The sequence below is a fragment of the Salarias fasciatus genome, chromosome 8 (assembly GCF_902148845.1).
Source record: "Salarias fasciatus chromosome 8, fSalaFa1.1, whole genome shotgun sequence".
Classification (NCBI taxonomy): Eukaryota; Metazoa; Chordata; class Actinopteri; order Blenniiformes; family Blenniidae; genus Salarias; species Salarias fasciatus.
In genome coordinates, this window is record NC_043752.1 from 4,036,405 (window position 1) to 4,057,723 (window position 21,319).

At 51.6% G+C, this 21,319-nt stretch overlaps 2 protein-coding genes across 2 annotated transcripts in view; one reads left to right on the forward strand and one right to left on the reverse strand.

The window, feature by feature from the left end:
* The first annotated feature begins 433 nt into the window (after window positions 1-433).
* LOC115392810 (chromobox protein homolog 2-like) lies at window positions 434-4,564 on the forward strand. The gene is made up of 5 exons (XM_030097412.1): window positions 434-540; window positions 629-672; window positions 1,654-1,719; window positions 1,815-1,884; window positions 2,352-4,564. The coding sequence occupies exons 1-5, from the start codon at window positions 475-477 to the stop codon at window positions 3,678-3,680; spliced, it is 1,575 nt and encodes a 524-aa protein (XP_029953272.1). The 5' UTR covers window positions 434-474; the 3' UTR covers window positions 3,681-4,564.
* Window positions 4,565-5,953: 1,389 nt separating this feature from the next.
* ankfn1a (ankyrin repeat and fibronectin type III domain containing 1a) overlaps window positions 5,954-21,319 on the reverse strand; it is a 29,149-nt gene continuing 13,783 nt past the window's right edge. The window contains exons 7-24 of the mRNA XM_030097408.1: window positions 17,047-17,242; window positions 16,496-16,706; window positions 15,202-15,396; window positions 14,991-15,104; window positions 14,732-14,829; window positions 13,430-13,520; window positions 11,866-11,973; window positions 11,672-11,771; window positions 11,412-11,544; window positions 10,889-11,005; window positions 10,496-10,711; window positions 9,826-9,992; window positions 9,565-9,736; window positions 9,264-9,432; window positions 8,987-9,153; window positions 8,685-8,904; window positions 8,422-8,608; window positions 5,954-7,750 (exon numbers count right to left, since the gene is read on the reverse strand). Coding sequence (XP_029953268.1) covers window positions 7,039-7,750; window positions 8,422-8,608; window positions 8,685-8,904; window positions 8,987-9,153; window positions 9,264-9,432; window positions 9,565-9,736; window positions 9,826-9,992; window positions 10,496-10,711; window positions 10,889-11,005; window positions 11,412-11,544; window positions 11,672-11,771; window positions 11,866-11,973; window positions 13,430-13,520; window positions 14,732-14,829; window positions 14,991-15,104; window positions 15,202-15,396; window positions 16,496-16,706; window positions 17,047-17,242 — 3,373 coding nt within the window. The 3' untranslated portion in view covers window positions 5,954-7,038. The remainder of the gene's footprint in view (window positions 7,751-8,421; window positions 8,609-8,684; window positions 8,905-8,986; window positions 9,154-9,263; window positions 9,433-9,564; window positions 9,737-9,825; window positions 9,993-10,495; window positions 10,712-10,888; window positions 11,006-11,411; window positions 11,545-11,671; window positions 11,772-11,865; window positions 11,974-13,429; window positions 13,521-14,731; window positions 14,830-14,990; window positions 15,105-15,201; window positions 15,397-16,495; window positions 16,707-17,046; window positions 17,243-21,319) is intronic.

The window sequence follows — 21,319 nt, forward strand, 5'->3', positions numbered from 1 at the left end:
TTTGTGACTCCCGAACTAAAATGTTTTTGACACCCTTGCTTTGAACTGATGTGAAAATGGATTATAAATTCACAATGAGCTGATTATGTTCACATATTATCAGCATTTCAACTTCAGAAAACCGTGTGAGATAAAAACGGCAACATCTCTTAACTCTAGGAATAAATCTGGGAAAGTCAAATAAATGACATTCCAGTCTTAATTATTTTTTATTTCTATTTTTAAGAAAATTACCGTTATTTAAATAAAAATTGCATTTTTTTTTTTTTTTTTACTACAGTTTGGTCTGATTTTTTGAGAGCTATTTTCCCAAACAGCTACATGTATTATTTGAGGTCTGAGTTTATTGTTTCAATCTGACTTCGAATCGAATGATCGATTGTTTTCCGATGATCAGGGTGACGGTGGAGGAACTACGGCGGCCGCGCGGGGTCAGAGCGCGGCTGCGGCTCGTGCGGAGGGGCTGCGGCAGTCATGGAGGGGGTCACCGTCGGCCAGGTATTCGATGCGGAGTGCATCCTCAGCAAGCGGCCCAGGAAGGTAAGCGCGGCCACCGGCGGCCCCTCGGAGCCGGCCCCGCCCGGCGGAGGAGCCCGCGGCCCGGTCTGATGGTGTGTGTCGTCCGCAGGGGAAGTTCGAGTATCTGGTGAAGTGGAGAGGATGGTCCTCCAAGTGAGTAGCCGCCGCTAGCTGCACCGTTAGCCGCCGCGGCTAACAGAAAAACACCGAACAATGAGCGGCCGCCGCGAGCGCTCCAACCCTCCGCGAGGGCATTTACCCCCGCACGGGGAGAGGGAGGGGGTGGGGGGCAAAACCGACAGCCTGCCCCCCCCCCCCTCCCTCAGCACCCACACCCTCCCCGCCCCGGCACGCACACCGCGGAGCAGCGGCCGTGTCTGCTCCGTCTGTCCGCGGCTCCCTCCCCGAGCTGCGGATGCTAGTTCACAGTCTGACCGGGAACAGCTGCAGGCTGCGGGGTCCTGCTACCCCAGGACCGGGACTGGACCCGGACCCGGACCAGGGACTTAATGCAGACTCGGGACACGACCTGGATCGGAGACTTTATTCAGACCTGGGACGTGATCCGGATCAGTACCTTAACCTGGACCTGGGACATGACCTGCACCAAGTACACGACCGAGACCCAGGACTTAACCAGGACCAAGCACTGGAACCAGGGACCTAACCCAGATCAGGGACCGATTACTTGGACCTGAGGCTTAAACCTAGACCCGGGACATGACCTACTCCAAGGACTAAACATGGACCACGAACCTGAACTGGACCACTGCCTTAATTTGAGGACTCGACCTGGACCAGAGACTTAATGCAGACCAGGGACATGATCCTGGACTAAAGATTGAATTTGGCCGAGACTAAACTTACACCAGGGATTGGACTTGGATCAGGACCCAGAGAACATACACATCCCAGCATCCTTTGCAGTTGATGTTTTTTTTTTTTTTTTTTGGGGGGGTATTTGAGAAAAAGTGCAGCAGAATTCAGATTTCATCTCCATAGAAACCGTCAGAACGTCTCATAAATCAACTGATTCCTTCAGTCTTTCAGTGTTTTCTGTATCTTGTCGATGACTCATGAAGCCGATAAACGGTGTGAGGATGTCGGACTGAAGCGCTCTGATGATGTTTTCAGACACAACAGTTGGGAGCCGGAGGAGAACATTCTGGACCCGCGGCTCCTGGCGGCGTTTCACAAACGGTGAGTGATTCCCTCAACCTGTCAAAGTTTATCTTCCCTTCTTTATCACTGCTGCAGCCGGTCTGTGAACTCTCTCTGAAAACTGTTTTTTTTAGAGAGCAAGAGCGAGAACTTCTGTTTCAGAAAAAAGGAAAACGGCCGAGAGGACGACCTCGAAAGATCCTGGTAAGTCACACACGGCTCATTTCACCTCTGCATTTACTCAGATCTGATGTCTGTAGATGTTCTAAAAACGTAGGATAGAACTGAACCGCTGTTTCTGCTCCTAACGTCTGTGAACAGCTCAGTGTGAAACTGCAGGTTTTTGGTATTTTAATGAGAAAGTGAAATACTTGGGCCGACGACTTCAGGTGAAAACGTCAAACTTTTATTTTGTTTTGGGTTCCATTTCCATGACAACGATGCCCGGTGCCACTGAAGATGGTTGCTAGGGTTGGACCATGGTGGAAAACCTAGCCTTTATGAAGTGCTGCTACTGTGCATGTGCACTACAGTAGTATAGTCCTTCTGCACGTGCTCAGTAGACTCCGATTCTCTGACTGCGTGACAGAATCAGAGTCTACTGAGCACGTGCAGAAGGAATGAGAGCTGTGTGGACTGAAGGTGACGTCACTTCCTGTCTGTCCTTTCAGCCTCCTGCTCCTGCTGTGACCAAGGACAGCCGCTCCTCCTCCTCCTCCTCTGCCCTCTCCTCCTCCGCCTCCTCCTCGGAGGAGGAAGAGGATGAGGAGGAAGATGACGATGAAGACCACGGCAAGAAGGCCAAGCCGGGCCCCCGTGCGCCCCCCGTCCCCCAGAAGAGGCCCCAGATCCTGCTGGCCAAACCCGACCCGCCGCGCAAGAAGAAGCGCGGCAGGAAGCCGCTGCACCCGGACCTCAGGGCGCTGCGGCAGGCCAGGGGCCGGCCCGCCCCGTCCCCCCCTCCCCCTCCTCCCCCGCCGCCTGCAGGCCCTCCCCGCCACCCGCAGGCGCCGCGGGGCCCGCGAGACGAGGCCCGGCCCGGCGTGAAGAAGCCGCTGCAGCCGGCCAGCTTCACCTACACCGGGCTGCACCGGAGCGCCCGAGAGGAGGCGGCGTCCCACTCCTCCTCCTCCTCCTCCTTCTCCCCCTCCGGCTGCGTGTGGAGCGGCCGCTCGCTGTGCGCCTCCTCCGCCACGTCCTCCTCCCACGGCAGAGCCGGCGCCTCCTCACACAGTAAGAGCTCCCTGGACCTGAAACGCTCCGCCTCGGACGCCGCCGCCTTCAGGGCGTCTTCTCTCAAACATGGCGGCAGCTCGGGCTCGCTGGGTCTGCATGCCGGCTTTGCCGGCGGCCAGATGGCGCAGCGTTCCGCTCTGGCTCAGAGGAGGCAGGATGGCGCCGCGGTTCCCCACAAACAGCAGAGCTCGGGTCTGTCCAGGCCGGCGCCGGCGCCCACGCCGCGAGAACGAGCCAATCAGGCGCTCAGCCTGCGGGCGCTCAACCTGCAGAGCGTCGGCAGCCTGCCGGGCGGCACCGGAGCCGCCGCGAGGGCCAGCCTCCGGAGCGCCGGCGGGATGCTGGTGAAAGGAGGCGCCAAAGACAGTCGGACAGCGGCCGGAGGGCAGCGCTGTGGCCCGTCGGCGGGGGGCGGAGCCGAGGCCGGCCGCGCCAAGGAGAAGCTGCCAGGAGGCGGCGGCGGCGGGCGCCCGGAGGAGCGGAAACACGGACTCGGCACGCAGAGCCGCAGCCTGACGGAGCTGAGCGCCGGCGACTCGGACGAGAGCAGCAGCAGCGAATCGGAGCACGCCGCCCTGTTTCCCAGCAACAGCCGGCCCAGCCTGGGAAACACCGCCGCCGAGTCGGACACGGAGACGGACTGGCGGCCGGCGCGGAGCCTCCTGGAGCACGTCTTCGTCACCGACGTCACGGCCAACTTCATCACGGTGACGGTGAAGGAGTCGCCGACCAGCGTGGGATTCTTCACCGAGCCGAGTCACTGACCCGCGCGCACGGAGCCGCGGCGCCTCGCCGCCGCACGGGACTCCAGCACACCACAACTCCCAGCATTCCCGGCGTCCGAGCCACACACACACAGATAAGCTCCAGTATCTGACGGGACGCTGTAGCGGCCCTGATGTTTGGCCCCACCCACTCCTGCAGCTCTCGATCCAATCAGAAACCCGGTGCTCAGAGACAAACTGCAACATGTTCAGAGGGCTCCATGTTCGAACCCCGACCGTCTCCCCAGTGGTCTCTCCGTGAAGGACCGTTCAACAGAAGTTTGAACTGAATCAACCTGCACAGATTCGATAGTTTTAAAGGCGTTGCCATGGCAATTTGTTCACTTTGGACCAGGAGCTGATGGTTTCACACTCGCCTTCCGTTGCTCTGCAGACAACTGCCTTCACCGGTCTGCCAGCTGTCCGTCTCCATTAGTGGGCGGAGCAACATCTCCATTCGCCTGCAGACCTGCTCTGTCCGGCGAGTGTGATCGGGGTTCGAACCGTCGGAAGGATCCACCTCTCCTGTGCCTCTCGTCGCCTCCGTCCGCCTCGTTCAGGGCGACTCGTCTCTACATAAAGAAGAAAAGTCGGCGGAGGAGTGTTCTGGATGTTCTCAGATGTTCGTTCTCGTCTTTCAGTGGTTTGGACCAAAGGTGTGACGACTCGTATTATTGACCACAGTATTTGTTGCACTACACGATACAGAGGGACTGCTAGCTGTTTTGTACCATTTCAATAGGTGGCGCTGTCTTTAGAATGAAGATGTGTGTTAATTTATACCTGTAAATATGTTCTTTTTCATGTGATATCTATCTGAGGGGTCTGCGTGCCCCCCCGCCATGTGAAGGGATTTAAAATAAACCCTGGAAAAAAATAAAGTGTTGCAAATCTTGTTTTTACCAGCAGGGGGCTCTGGAGGTGAAAGGTACACAGACAGATACATGAAGTAGGTAGAGAGATGCTGTGCATGTAATAGACTAACTGAAAAGTGATTGGAGATTGTGTTTAGACGCACTCAAACAGGATCTGTGAGGATGTCCAGTGGTTCCAGACAGAACAGACAAACTCAGGTTTAAGTGCACAACATGAGTTTAATTTCAGTGGTTAAAATACATCCAATCCTGTGACTTCACAGGTCGAAAAAAAGAAAAAAAAAAAAAAATCATAAATAAACTTCAGTTTTGTATGAATGAAGCCAAAATATACAGTACGAAGCTGGTTAGAGTCAACACGCCAAATAAATATGACACCGTGGAAATGTGTCAGAATCCTCACAGAGCGGAGAGAAAACAAGAAATGGTGTCTCAGACCGACGACAAAACTAAAGTCACTTAATACAAATCATCAGCTGAAGAGCCTGTGAGCTTCCGACGAGCCGAGTGACGCTTGACGAACCTCTCCTGACTGGCGGCGTTACGTGAAAATGTAACATTTCCTCCTGTTAAACGGTAAACTTTGGAACTCAGAAGTTGGTGCTGTCGCCGACGCCGTGGCTCTGGTGCCGTGACGATGAAGTGGAAATCGACCCGCTCTCGGTCTTTCATGGAGAAGCTGCCACAGTTGATGCCCCATTGGTTCGTAAGCTTCAACTCCACAGTGAAGTACTGAGAATGAGCAAACGTTACCTCCATGGTGCTGATCGCCACCCGGTACCAGATCAGAACAATAATTCAGGACAGATTCAGGTTCCATCGTAACCAGATGCAAATCTAATTTATACCCCAAATTAACTTGAATTAATTAATCTTTTAATCATTTTTAACCAGCTCTGAACTTGACTTTTGAGCAGTAAGATTTTAGATTAATAGATCTAAAATGAACTGATATTAAACTGAACTTTTTTGAAACTCTTGGATCAATTTAAAGTCAGTCCTCATTTAAAGGTGCATTAAGGAGTTTTTCAACTTTTAAAATACTTATTTTCCACAATAAATATGTTACAAATATTCAATGATGTGTACAATGTGCCCTGACATATTCATTGTAAGTACCGCTAACAGCGCTAAATTGTCACTTGAAAGTTGCAGTGCCGGTCCGGCACCAGAACTTTTTGGGGGAGAATTTGAGATGATGTGACGTAATGCGTGCTCCTGCCGGCCTGATTTCCATGCCTTCGTTTTCGGCATGGCAATGGTTTTTCGCCATTACTCCGCCAGATGGATCTTCCAGAAAGTAAGAAAAGACCGGCTTCTAGCACGGCCACAGCTCCAGCACAGACCCCACCGGGGCAAAAGGAAATTAAATTTTACTCGAGCGCTACTAAAAGAGCGAGGAAGGAGTTCCCCTCTTCCGTGCACGTACATGGACGCAAGCCACAGGCCCGAGTGTTTCAATAAGCTGCAGTTACGCCCAAGGCCTGCAGGGGCCGTTGTTTCGCATAAAACGTGCAAACTCCTTTATGCACCTTTAAGAATTTATTCGTTCTTTGAGTTCAAATGAAAGGTTTGACATTAGAGAGCTTTCAGTTTAAAACCTGATTTTGATTCACAGCAGTTATCATTTAATTTAAACTTAATGTCAATAGTCTTCAGTCTAAAGTGGAGTGCCTCGTGTCTTGAAGGAAAACGAGGCAAGCTGCGGTGGACGATTCTGTTGAAAGTGGGCGGGGCCAAAGCAGGAGTCGAAACAACAACACGATCTGAAGGCCGACACGGTCATGCTGAACCAGACGAAACGGTCCGGTTCAAAACACAAACAAACCCACGACGACAAACTTCATGCCCACAAAATTGTAACGTTAAAACAGAAAAAAACCAAAACAAAACAGCTCCACCTACAGTTCAGGTCCAGCATCCCACCCAGGATACAAAAATACTGTTTTTCTCAGGACGGATCATAAATTCAAAGTGACGGAACAATCAAGACTAGATGCACCAACCAGGATCTGACGGACCAATCAGGATCTGACTGACCAATCAGGAGCTGCTGGGTCGAAACATGACACAGGAAACCACAAACAGAACAAACCTCACATTGACTTCAAGTAGATTCATGCTGCTGAAATATTCTGACAGAACAACAGAATTCTGAAGAGATGGCAGGAGAAACACCTCCTCCTCCTCCTCCTCCTCCTCCTCCTGCTCTGTGTTCTCCTATTTTTGGTGGTGTGCAAGGCTCAGCTGGGAGGCGCTCGGTGTGTCGTTGCATTGATAGTTTCGGGGTAACAGTCGAAGCCATCGGGTGCTGAGGACAGGGCGGAGTTGAACCAGCAACTTTTACAAAGTCCAGTCTGAGCGGTCTGAGAGGGGGCGGGGCTGTGGAGGGGCGGGGCTTCAGAGAAGGCATGGGGACCGGGTTATGCCTCCCTCTGCTGGGTGCGGCGGGATGGGTTTTTGCAGATAGTCCCTGTGGCCTCCTACAGCGTGCTGCTCAGGATCTCAGACACCTGAGCGTTGGTCTGATCATCTGAGTCTACTTCCTGGGCGGCGGCCCCCTCAGGCTCCTCCCCCTCCACCACCACCGACACGCCGGCACCCCTCACCCTCTCCGTCGCCTCTTCCCGACACCTTCGCTCGAGGCCCGACGACAGCTCCTTGCAGGGCTCCACGAAGATCCTGCGGACGTGGGGGCGGGGCTCGCGATGGCGGACCTTGCGGTTCTCCAGCACACAGGAGGCGTGGCTGATGTAGGTGGTGCCTTGCGGGGGGGTGGGGTCACCCTGCGGGGGCAGGTCCAGGTCCGGCTGTTTTGTGTAGACGCCCTCGGATAAGGAGTGGGTCTCTCCGCTGTGGCCACGCAGCCAGCGCTGCGGCCCGCTGAAGTACTGGCCCCGGTGGCTCCTGGAGAGCAGCTTGCGTTTGGCGGGAGGGTTGGCGAGGGCCCGGAGGGAGGCGGCCCCCTCCTGGTGGCCCCGGGAGAGCGAGAGGCCCTCCAGGGTCTTGGTAGTGTCGGACAGCGCCGGGGAGAGGGGGAGGGTGAGGGGCAGAGGGAGGGAGGGGGAGGTGGGGAGGGTCCTGTATAGGGACGGGGAGGAGGGGAGGAGGGGGGAGGACAAGGGGGTGTCTGCTGATCTCAGATCCCGGACTGCGGGGGAGAGCGGCGGGTCTTTGGACGAGCAGATGCTGTACCTGCAGGAGAGTCCACACAGTGAGCACACACACCACCAGGGGTTGCTCGCACACACACACACTGGTGCTGCATCAGGTCTGCACATGCAAACACAGTAGAGTCGAGTGTCGTCAGCGTAGCGCTGGAAGGAGATTCTGCAGCGAGTGACGACTTGGCCAAGGACTTTATGTGAGAAGGGTTTGAGGAGGACCGGTCCCTCAGGAACTCCTCAGGTGTCAGGATGACTGATGCATTCTTGTTAAATTGTTTCAGTCTTTTCCAACACAACTTTTTCTGAAACACTGCTGTTGCGCATGCACAGCACGGCCGTAGCAAACAGTTCTTCTGCACATGCGGATGGACAATGACAACAACGGTGGCCTCCAGAGTACCATGACTTCCAGACCATATTCAATTACAGTTTTATTTTCTTGCGAGTCTTGGTCGTCTGTCAATATGAACGTCCCGTGTGCTCCCTTTGTCAATATTTATCATAGCTTATTGTTCTCTGTGTGCATGTGTCTGGGGTTTCACTACAAAAACAAGCAATAGTGCCAACCTGTGGCCTGGCGTGATACCTGCTCTGCTTTCGGCATTTCAGCTGTTCCCTCGGAACAGACACTGGTTTCAAAGCTTTGCCATGTAAATGTGCATGCTAACATGCTAACATGCTAAGCTACGGTGTGCTGACCTGAGCTCGTGGATCTGCAACACGTCGGGGGCGCTGCCTCCCAGGGCGTGCACGGCCTGCTGGGAGAGGTCAGGGGAGTAGAGCAGGTCGAGCTCGCGGGGACTCAGGGCGTCGCTGGAGTCGTAGTCGCTGTCGGTGGGCAGGAACACCTCGGAGAAGCCGTCCTCGTCGGAGCCGGGCTGAGAGTCTGCAGGACGAGGGGCGCCGCGGTCAGCCGCCATGAGTTTTCACTTTACGGAGACGTGCTCGGCGCGGACACTCACCGCCGACGGCCTTCCTGCGGCGAGGCTCTGGCGAGGGTGACGGCGTGGGCAGGAAGTCCATGGTGGAGGAGGTGGAGTCGCTCTTCTGGCCCGGTTCGCTCTCCGGGGCGTTGGCGTCCACCAGGCAGGTGATCGGCACGCCGCCACGCGGCTGCTTGTAGCGAGCGTACTGCAGTGCGTCTGTGATCCACCGCAGGTCACGACGCATCTCATCCAGTTGCTACGGAAACAGGAAAAAAAATAATTGCACACACCAAAGGTAACACACACAGACACAGGCAGGAACACACGGCGACACACACCTGGATGTAGTCGAGGATGAGCTGGTGCCTCTGCTTGGCTGTGGTCACCTCTGCGTCTGTGATGGCTTCTCGCAGTGCCTGCTGGGTAATGAGGGCGTCCAGGTCGAGGACGGAGGACAGGCGGCAGTACAGACTGATGAACTTCTCCTTGTAGGTGCAGAAGTGCACTGTGGGTAATTAACACAATCAGTGTGATGAGGAATGAATGTGCTCTTTTGTGTGAGTGTGTGTGTGTGTGTGTGTGTGTGTGTGTGTGTGTGTGAGTGTGTGTATTCACCGAGCTCGAACATCTGCATGGGGAGGTGCAGGAAGCCTGACAGTGGCGTGTAGGGGTTGGACTGTCCGGGGGCGGAGCAGACGTCGTCCGCAGCCGGCAGCAGCAGCAGGAAGGAGACGCCGTGGCCGAGCTCCACCACCTCCTGACTGTAGAGACGGAAGTGACGTGCCTGCAGGAGGACGCGCGCGTGCACACACACACACACACAGACACACAACATAAACAAACGACAACACACGTTAACAACACCTGTAAACAATAGTGACACGTTTTCGTGTCCCGTGGGCTTCAGGCGGTGTACCTGGTGCAGAGGTAGGTTGATGTGTTTCAGCAGGGACTTGATGGCCGTCTGCAACTCGTAGAACAGCAAAGGGGCGTGGCTTTCTGGCCGTGGCTCCGCCTCCTCCCCCTCCTCCCCGCTGTGATCGGTCTCGCCTGCAGCCGAAAGCTTTTGTATCCAGTCCCACTCCTCCCTGATCATACACAGAAGCATTGTGGGTAATGTAGACACGCGGTAGCCCGGCAGAGATGGACGCACGGACTCTGAGGAATGCATCGGCACCTGGAGACGTTGGCGTTGTCTCGGATGCGGCTGTGACACAGCATGTTGGGGCTCCGCTGTGACACCAGGACTTTAATCTGGTCCACGGAGCTGCTGAGCTTCAGGTAGCCCAGGTACAGACCCGGGGCCAGACGGTGGGTGCTGCGCCGCTGGTAGGCCAGGATGTCCTGCAGAAGAGGGTTAGGATATCAGAAACTATATCAGGAACTGTTCTAACCAGAGTAAACTGGTCAGAAATCAATTTAAATCTGTCAGAAGTCAATGCGAAGCAGTCAAAAATCAATTTGAACCAATCAGAAATCAGTTTAAACTACTGTAAATCTGTCATACACATCAGAGTAAACCAATCAGATATCAGTTCATGATGGTGTAAACCAGTCAGAAATCAAATTTATGTGGTCAGAAGCCAGTTTAAATCAATGTAAAACTGTCAGAAACCAGCATAAACCAGTTGAAACCTGTCAGAATCCAGTTTAAACCAATGTAAGGCATTTAGAAATCTAATTGAACCGTTCAGAAACCAGTATAAACTCATCAGAAATCAGGTTTAACCTGTGAGAAAGTGACGTAAACCGGTCAAAACACAGTTTTCATGTCAGTAACTGGTTTCCACCTGTTAGAAACCATGGCAGTAGCATAGGTTTGACTGTAGGGGGTGGGTCTTCCTCACCTGTATGGTGATGATGAGGATATCGAGGGCGTACGGCTCCTCGGGCGTGGACAGAGACTTCCTCTGGCTCTGCAGTTTGGTCACCTGCATCCACTTCCCACTGAACAGCGAGTGTTGGCTCTCCGTGTCCCTGATGGTCACCAGCAGCACGTTTCCATGGCGATCCTTAATGGGCTCGTAGTGGACCCGGCCCAGGTTGTGAGTCCCAAGGAGGTTCTGAGGGCGTAGCCAAAAAAAAAGACCAGCTCGTCACAGTGCACAAACAGTCATCAGGTAACAGAAACTTTAAACTTCATGGTTATTTTTTTCATTGTGATGTCAGAAAAAATGGCGACTCCTGATTGGACGAGGGGTAACTTCTTCTAGCAGCTGATTGGCGGATGTGGGTCTGACCTGCATCTGGCCGGCGGCAGTGAGCATCTTGTGTCGGGCCTGCAGGGTGGACGATGACGACATGGACACGGACATGCTCTGTCGGAGCCACCGGACGTCCTCCCACATACAGGAGAGCTGCAGAGGCACGGAACCGTCAGCAGGGGGCAGCAACAGCAAGAGAACACACCGGAACAGGCCGATGTGAACCACAAACACACAGGGGGCCTGAACCCACGAAGTGACACACCAGCTAGGCTCTTCTGTGAATGGGCAGGGCATTTTTTAAGCGATCTGATAGGACAGGACGCGGACCTTTGATATCTCTTATCCAGAACCTAACCTGCTGTTCAGCGTAAGTAACCATGGTCATTTATAGCAGGATGGAAAACCCAGGGTTAAGAGGAGTGGAAATACAACTTGCCTGTATAGATCTGTGATTATAGATTTGTGAATTCAGATCTGTTTCTATAGATCTGTGGTTGTAGATGTGCGATTCCTGGGCTGTGGCTGGAGATCTGTGTGTCCAGAGGGGGTGCATTACCTTCGTGAACCACAGGAAGTCCTGCATGAGCGAGCTGCTGTAGGAGTCGTCCACCTCCACGATGGGGATCTGATCCTCGGCCGTCACCAGCAAACTGTCCTTGTGGTAGAAGACAGCAGCCAGGTAGATCCCCCTGCAGAGAGGATGGTACAGTCCCACAGCTCAGTTCCAGACTGCCTCATGATGGGGGTCAGAGGTCACAGTGTCAAGACATTGTGCTGTATTTTGTATCTTGTGCACATCTCATAGGCTGAACGAACCTTTTCAGTGTTTTCACAAACTTGTTGGAGGAGTTGAACAGATGTTTGAGGCTTCTGGAGACCGACTGCTTCCTGCTGGGGTTCTGTAGCTTGGAGGAGTCTGAAGGGGGAGGGGGATGGGGAGGGGGAGGGGTTACGAGACTCTTATTTTCTTCATATGTTTGGTCACCAGAAACGCTGGAGTGTGTTCTCACCTCCGCAGCAGTAGTGTGTGTGTGTCGCTCGGACCTGCTGCAGCAGGCGCTCCATGGCCTCGATGTGGCCCCGCCTCCTGGGCTCCCGGCCGTCGCTCTCCCTCCAGTCTGAGGAAACACAAGCGTTCATGACTGGAGGCACGTGGGGGAAACTGTGACGGACCATCATGCTCTGAAGCATTTTGACAGTGATGTGATTTGAGATCAACATGTTGACATGGATTTCTCTCAACTTTTCAATTTCTGCTCCTTCTCCTGGCCTCAGTTTACGCTCCCGTCCTGTGGTATGGATTAACGCTGAAGTAATAACATGAAATACGATCCGTTTAATTTTCCAGCCTGCTACTTCCTGATATGTCAACTGAGAAGGTGGAAACTCAAACAGCTTTCTCTCCCAGTTGTTCTTGATTTGGATGGTCCTCTCTTTTCTCTTCCACCATCATGATGCTCTTTAAGCTCCACATCTACCTGGTGGGCGGGCATTAAAGCAGTCAGGCTCCATCTGATTGGCCAAACAGGTTTTCATGCAGAAGCACTGATCACATCTTAGACATCTTTCGCTGTCTGTAAATTTCGTGGGTTAAAATCCTGACGGCCGGGCTGTAGAGTGACCCAAAGTGAAGAATAACAGAAACTCAAGGCTGACGCCCAAAGTCATCCCCCGGCCTGGTTTTAGCACACGGGCCTCATGTTTGACACTCCCGATGTATTTAGTGCGCACGAGAGCAGAAACGGTGACGGTTTATCTGGGTCTGAAACTGTCACAGAGGAACATGCGTCATGTTTGTCTTTCACATTCTACACACACACACACACACACACACACACACACACACACACACACACACACACACACACACACACACACAAAGGCTGAGAGACGTAACCAAACACAGGCTCAAGGCTGAAGTGCTCCACTGAGTTGAAAAAAAAAAAAAAAAAAAAAAAAAAAAAGAAGCGAGTCGTGACGGGGAGACAAAAACCCGCTATAAACACGCCATGTGTCCGGGTCACGGTGAGTGGGCCGACGTCCGACCGCCACTGCCGGACCCGGAGGACCGGAGCGTGCTGGAGCCACAGAGTCCTCCAACGCATCCAGAAAGCATCTGACGGAGAGGCCTGCTCAGGAGGGGACGGTCTGTGGAAGCTGTTCATGAAACAGACTTTTTTTTTGAATGAGGAAGACGTGTGTTACAGCGTGTCCGTCCATCCTCGTCTCCTCTTTAGGCTTCAGAACACTTCAGGCATGTGATGCGGACTGAGTCACGACACTCCGGAGGAAATCGTTATTGTCACTGTCCATCTATCAGCACGTGAGCGGAGTAACTATTTACTGTCTGTTGGCAGAGTTTCAGTGAGCTGCATTTCACCCCGTATCCAAAGAGACCAGGTTAGATCGTTTTCAAAAAGTTGCGTTTCCGTGGTTCCAGGCATCACTGTGTAACAAACGTTTCCCGTCGTCACCAGAAAACGTTGTCTTCAACCGATTTACATGTTTTTGGCTGTTTTGCTCCCGAGTCAGGACGGCCGTCTGTACTGTAGCCGCAGAGCTAAAGGAACTTACTGGATGGAGCTGCAGACGGAGGCAGGGAGCAGGCGGGCGGACCCCAACCCTTCATGTTGTACGCGGACACCCGGACAAAGTACATCCGGCCCTGGAACAACAACAACAACAGCAACAAATAAATCACACAGCATGACCAGTAAAGCACTGGGACACATTACCAATGCAACAACATGAGAATCTGTCTGTTCACTTTGGTCCAGACACATTGAAGCCCTCTCAGTTATTGTTGTGTTAAAGCAGCACAAACTCGCTGTCATGTGTTACAACAGGCCCACATCCCCCCCCCCCCCCCCCCCCCCCCCCCCCCCCCCCCCTCCTCCTCCTCCCCTCCCGTGGAGCAGGCCTTCTTAAAAATGACCTGTCGGCTCGTTCAGGCTTTCAAACCTCGGTTCTGAATTGCTCCCTCTGCTGCAGGAAACATTGAGCCCGTCACTGAAGAGAAGCTGCTCCTGTAATCTGCAGCCACTCAGACGGCTCGTAAAGAGCTTTTCATTTTCATCTGATGAGAGTGTTCCAGGCTCAAATTTAAATGTCAACTTTAATGTTTTGATGCCGCCGAAGATTCGTTAAATTATGTCTCACTTCAACGACCGGAGATTAAAATGTTCAGCTTCTATCTGCTTTAATATCTGAGAGGCAGAGGCTGCACAAAGGTTTGAGTTTCAAATTCATCTTCATAAACGACTGAAGCATTCTGGGTCACGATGGCGACGCGAAGAACAACCACAGATCCACAGATTTCAGTTTGGGTCTGATCGGACACATTAAGAAACCCCACAAGTTCTTCCACCCTCTCTGTCCTGTGGCGTCACCACATCATTATTCAACATTAAAGGTATCAAAACCATAATCTGCTTCAGAAGCGTTCGATCAGTTCTACGGCTCTCCTTTTCTTCTCCTCCGGTTCTGAAACTCCCATCTAACCTCAGACTCATTGCTTTTTGTCGATGCTTCTGGTCTGCTGAGAATTGTGAATACTTTTTAATGCTGCTGCTGGCTCTTTAAAGTGTCTTTTATATTTCACAATGCAAAGTTACCTTGAGTGTCTAAAAAGGAACTACTATTGTTTAAAGAGACAGAGTCATGTCAGATGCTTCCAGATTTACAGAACAAATAAAGAATAAGGTTGAAATTGATGGAAAAAATCTCGATTTTCAACAAAACAAACTTTCTGAAAGAGTCTCGCTGTCAGACTTATCAGCAGGTTAAAAGAGCTAGTGTGGCATTGAAAATTCAAAGAGAGGAGAGATGGAGGAGCAGCAGAGAGGAGCAGAGACGGAGGAGAGAGGCTGACGTTACCGTGGTGAGGCCGCTGATGATGCACTTCAGATTCTGCAGATTATCCAAAACTAAATCGCCAGCTAGAAGAGAGAAATCCTTCAGACAGCTCCACTCCACTACACACACAGACACACAGACAGACACACACACGCGCACACAGGTTACATGGGTCTGTACTGCCTAACAGACACGTAATACACACTGTTTGACACACTGTCAAAAGCTATTTGTCTCCCTCTGACACCACTGACTGCTGCGGGACGCCTGGACTCCTCACCTCGGTACCTGGTCACCACGGTGGAGTTGAGACACTGCGGCTCCTGGAAGGTGACGGTCAGCGAGGTGCTGCTGCTCACGCTCAGACGCACCATGGACGGGGCCTCCGGGGGACCTGAGCAGGGGCACACAGACTCACACCGGTGAAAACACACACGCATATAAATGTGTGCGTATCAGTGCGTGTGTGTGTGTGTGTGTGTGTGTCTCACGTGCGTGCTGGAAGCCCGTCCTCATGCGCTTGTACAGCTTGCTCCTCCACTCCCAGCTCCTCAGCTGTTTGTCTTTGTGACAGGCTTCCAGCGAGAGGCCGTCCCTCTGGGCCTGGGCCGCCAGGTCGGCCGCGCGCTGCTCCGCCTCCTCCACCAGGAGGTGCAGGTGAGCCTCTCGACTCTCCACACTCACAACTGCAACAGAGAACACCATTACTAGGGCACAACTGAAGTACTGGACACTTGTAGCCTTCTGTGTTCTGCTCCTCACACCTGTAGAACAGCTGTGAACAGCTAAGTGGGACAGCAGGCTAAGATGTTTTCTGCTCTATTAATAAAAACTGTAAGTTCAGCTGTAGGGCAGCAGCCTCACACCTTCTGCTCACTGTGAGCTGTGATGGCGCCACCTGCTGGTCATACATGGACTAAATCATCCAGGAGTTAGTTTAGAAAAGTGTTTCAGTGTGAAAAACTCACATCAAGACCCTGTTTACACGGTGACATTTCAAAGAGAAAAGGTGAATCTTTTGTTGCCTTTTCACCTGTTTACACGACAACAGTGCTCAGAGTCAATGAAAACACAACTTTTTGAAAACACTCTGACTACGTCTCCATGGAAACAGGGGAAACACAACTTTTCTGTCATGCTTCTACTGCAGCAGGTTGATATATTGACAGGAAGTCCTCCACCTGTGACAGATGTTTGTTGTTTTTCTCTCCAAACTCAATAGGAATCATTGTTTCACTAGAAAACTAAACGTTAAAATGCTTTAAGCCCTTTATATTTAAAAAAAAAAACAAAAAATCATGGCAAAAGCGTTTGTTCTAAGGCTCCGCAAGTGTTTTATAGATCTGCAGAAGCCGACATAAATGACTGGTTTACCTGGCACAGGAGGAATGACATTAACAGAGTTTGCTTACAGGTACAGACTGTGTCCCCCCACCCCCCACCCACACATGCAGTGCTGCCTGAGGGGCCGCGCTGTCCTATAAATCACTTAGCTGTAATTAGCACACTTCATCAAACTCAACCGTTTAAGTACCCGCAGCGTTAGAGGCACACAGGTGGGGGCAGCTGGGCCTTAATACCCCACCTGTGGTACAAACCCAAAGCAGAATCCACAAGACGTTCAAGAGGAAACTCCCAAGAAGGAGTTTCATCATTGAAAATTTAAATAAAACCTTAGAAATCGTATTTATCTTAGTTTTGATACAGGGCAATCTAAAAGTTATCTGCAGTACTGATAGTGAACTCCACCCTGACCTCTGACCCCTGGCTCTGAGCAGGACTCACAGTGGGGGCTCTCCTTGCCGCCGGCCTTCAGCAGCAGCTTGGCGATGGGCGTGTTGTTGGTCATGACGGCGATGTCGAGCGGCGTCAGGCCCTGGCTGCTGGGCGTGTTCAGGTCCAGCTCCTCTGCCGAGAACTGGTACAGGAGGATCTGCACCGAGTCCAGGTCCTGCTGCTCCACCGCCTCCAGGAGGCACTCACTGCCCTGCATGGTCTTAGGGGGGGGGCAGGGTTAGAAAGGGTTAGTACTCACATGATGGAACCCGTCCCTGGTTTGGTTACTACTGTACTTCTGAACCAGCCATGGACCTGTTGTCAAGTCTTTTGACAGATTTTGGTCTTGTCTTGGTCTAGTCTTGCCTCAGACTGGCTATGGTCTGGTCTTTGACTAGTTCTAATTCCATCTCCAACTGGTTCTGGTCCAGTCTTACACTGGTTCTAGTATAGTATAAGACTGATTCTTGTCCACTCTGAGACTGGTTCTAGTCTAGTCTCTGACAGGTTCCAGTCTCAACTTGCTACCGAGATGACTGGTTTCAGGGTGAGATGCCTACCGAGGCCTTGCGGAGGCGCTCCGTCTTGCCGAAGAAGTAAGCATCTTCGAAGGACGAGGTGCTCCCCCGCAGCTTCTCCGACAGGTTGCGGTAGAGGCGCTTGGCGGCGCTGGGGGAGGCGGGCCCGCCGGGGCACTTCCTGCTCTGAGACAGCTGCAGGTTCTGCATCTGCTGGGTCATAATGGCCGACAGGCGTCTGCAGGAGGGAGGGAGAGATAGGGGGGGGGGGGGGTCAGAGTGCTGCTCATGAGCAAGGCATCATAGGTAGCGACTTAAAACAAACCTCCAAAACTAAATCAAAGAAAGAAGCATGTATAAACAGAACACGGCGACGATTTAAATCCTTGTGCGTCAAGAGGTTCATTCTTTGCATGTTGAAAATAATCAATCGTTTTGCCTGCATCATAGCTGCGGGAAGTTTTTTCTCATTTAGATTCCAACCTTGGATCTAAGAATAAAACTTTAAAACAGTCTGTGAACAAAAAAAGCGTTTCTGCAATGCTGACTCCTATCGAAACACACAATTTTAATCCCAGTGATTTCAGCATCAAACAGTGTTTTGCACTTTAATACCTTTTCAGTCCAAAGCTTTGCCTTGAAAAACTGACGTATTGATGTAAAATGTTATTGAGACACACACACAAAAGCACTTTTAAAGAATGGAACACTTTTTTGCATGAACGATGACGTATTTTCCCCCCAAAAAAAAAAAATCACACTTCTGAAAAAATAACACATTATAACCAATGTTGTTGTCAATTACTGATATAAGGGTGTAATAGGGCCTCCCTACAGCTAAGTTAGAGTTTAAAGAGGTTGAAAATACCTCAAAAAGACATTGAGTGGTTACATTCATAGAGGAAAATGTGAATTTACTAGTTATGATCAGGACAGAAGCTCATCAAAAGATTTAAAACATTTTGTTAAAAGAACATTTTTTACATGACGATTTAAAACATTTTATTGAACATTATCAAACAAATGTGATGGGAAGATTTAACTTGCAGAGAATTCCAATTACTACAAAATGCACTTCTGATAAATGCAATTCATTTTTTTCGTGCAGACCTTTCCCTTTCTCCTTCATTTGGTATTTCTGTATTTGGCTCAATTAGGCCCCAGCATGTCTCACAAAGGAGGAAGAAAACACTCCCCTCCTCCTCATCTTTTCTTTTCAAGCTGCTTCACTCACCAAGGAGAAAACAGTCGGTTCCCATTCACACGTCAATGCTTTTAAGCCAAACAGAAAACGTTAAAAGCGTCACTGAAAACGTCAAGGAGGATCTTTAAGGAAACATAATTTTCATAATGTTGCAGTGTAAACTCAAAACTGCAAGATGCAGAAATGAAGCTTTTTTTTTTCACGTGAAATGTTGATGTGTAAAACGGGGCCTCAGAATGCTTATCGTTCAAAACCCTCCACTCTCTTCTGTGTGTGTGTGTTCTGAACAGAAACCACAAATATGTACGAAATGCCAATTTCTTTGATACACACACACACACACACACACACACACACACACACTCACACAGGTTTGTGTGATCTTGTTTCCATGTTTTCAGAGCGTGAGATGGGAACACCGCAGCAGAATTCTGCGGCGTCTCCTGCGAGCTGTTACACATCAGTGCCTGAACCATCAGGGCTGCAGCAGCGTCTCGCTGCTTCTCAGCCTTCACACTGTCACAGGAAATCACTTCACTTTTTCACTCAGCATCTAAACGACCTCCTGTCGCCCGCAGACATCGCTCGCTCGCTCGCCCGCTCAGCCGCTCGCTGATGCTGAAGCGATGCGGCTGTCAAAAAGCTTCAGCGCGCAGGTTTCTGTTCGCCCTCTGAGAAAACATTAACAGTTTGTTCTGGCGCTTCGGGGGCTGACGGCAGAAAAATCTGAAAGATCAGGCTTCAAAGGAAGGGATAAAAAGAAAAGGTGCAACAATACCCTTTTTTTTAACTTTAATAAACTATTTCAAGATGTTTATTTGAAAGAGCAGGTTTACGCTTTAAGCTTCACAGTTACACAACTCTGAGCTTCAGTCAGAGGAAACTGAATGATCCCTGATCATTCAGCAGATTTGATATTTGCTGGTTCAATTTTGCTGAACACATCCTTGAAAACCGTTGCGTCAATGTGGAAAAAGAAGTTTCTCCAAGGGGATTAATGAAGTCTGACCAGTCAGTTTTTTAAAGGCTCCACATTTTAAACTGCAGCCGCTTGGCGAGTAAATAAACTAAACTGAATAATCATATTCACAACTTTTAGATTTTATGTCAAGCTGAGAAGGTTTCAAGAATCCTGCATGCTGGATCGTGTCAGAGAAGACAGAAGGATGGAGCAGTCCTGACAGGGTTCGGCTCAGTCCCGAACCAGCGAATCGGATCAAAACCACCAGGAGCCCTTCAGTCCGGCTGATAGCAGGAGGCCCGGGGGGGGGGGGGGGGGGGGGGGGGGGGCTTCATGACCCCAAAAGGTGCAACAAGACACAGACTCAGTGAGAGGTTCTGAGGTTACCGTGACAACAGACTGTGTCCAGTAACTAGTGTCCGTGTGTGTGTGTTTGTGTGTGTGTGTGTGAAAGAGACAGAGAGAGATTGATGAGTTACTGAGACATCAGTGAATCACAGAGCTGCAGTCTTATGACACACACACACACACACACACACACACACACACACACACACACACACACACACACACACTCACTCACCGTTTGTTATGAAATCATGAAATCATCAGACAACCCAGTGTTGTATTGTATATGAACCTGTAGGTAACCATGGCAACAGCCCTGATGCTGATAAACCTCTGCAGACTTCATCACCCATGATGCTCAGCTGCGGTTGCCGTGGTGACAGAGGAGCATCTTTAAAAGAAGCGTCCAGAAGCAAAATGTCAACACGAAGCTCCAGAATCATCCAAAGTTTGTGTGGTGAGAGGAATGATGGGAAATGTAGTCTTTTCCTGCAGGATCCCGTCAAACTGTGTCTGGCGTGTGTTTGATAAACGAAACGAGCAAAAACATTCAGACAGATGCTCTGCAACAATCATGAAAGTGATGTAAAGTTAAAGCTGTGTGTGTGTGTGTGTGTGTGTGTGTGTGTGTGTGTGTGTGTGTGTGTGTGTGTGTGTGTGTGTGTGTGTGTGTAGGTGTGTGTGTGTGTTACCCTCGCAGACAGACCGATGATCTGGGATCTCCAGCAGGGTGAAGCAGAGGTTTCAGCTCTCTGATCACAGCATCTGCTCCCCGTTTCCAGCCGCGACTGAACCTCCAGGTCTGGCGGTCTGACCCGAGGCGCTCAGAGCGGAGCAGGCTTCAGGACAGGCGGGACTCAGGTGGGACGGGACCTGGTGACGAGGCTCAGAAAGTTCTCGCAGCTTCCATAGAGCTGCCTCTGTCTCACACCTCCTCCTCTGCCTGCTGCTTGTCCTCCTGTGACTGCTGCTGGTTCTCCTCCCGCTGGTCCTGGTTCTTCTGCTGGTCCTGGTTCTTCTGCTGGTCCTGGTTCTTCCGCTGGTCCTGGTTCTTCTGCTGGTCCTGGTTCTTCTGCTGGTCCTGGTTCTTCTGCTGGTCCTGGTTCTTCCACTGGTCCTGGTTCTCCTGCTGGTCCTGGTTCTTCCGCTGGTCCTGGTCCCCCTGCTGATCCTGGCTCAGAGCGTCTCTGACTGCAGTCGATGAGACAAACCGAGTTGTTTCTCTCTGCAGGCTGACTCCACTCTGAGCTGCAGCAGGTCCTGGATCAGGTCCGAGGTCAGGTCCTGGATGAGCCTCGGTGGGATCAGAGCTGAGGGGCAGAAGCGTCTGGAGCGAGGAGGAGGTGCGTCTCCATCACGGCATGCCGCCGTCCCTCTGCAGCCTCCTGCCTGAATCGCCTCCTCCTCGTCTCCTCCGGGGAGGGAGGGCGCCTCCTGCTGCTCCTCACACGCCGAACTGCCGGCGAGTGACTCTACTGAGAGCGCAACTGGCAACCTGGTCGCCGGCGACCGCATCGGCACGCGCACACACACACACACACACACACACACACACAAACACGCACAGGCTGCAGAGTGGCAGAGTGAAAGAGGGAGGAGGAGGAGGAGGAGGAGTAAAGACACAAGGATGTTTGAGGAGAGTGGAGAGATGAATGCGTGCAGTTTGCGCAAAACACACACACACACACTAAAGCCCATAAAACACACTCAGGAGGAGGAGGAGGAGGAGGAGGGGCGGCAGGCTCTCAGAAGAGGGCGAACAAAAGCAGCTGAGATTGAGGAGATGCTCAGCTGAGAGAGGA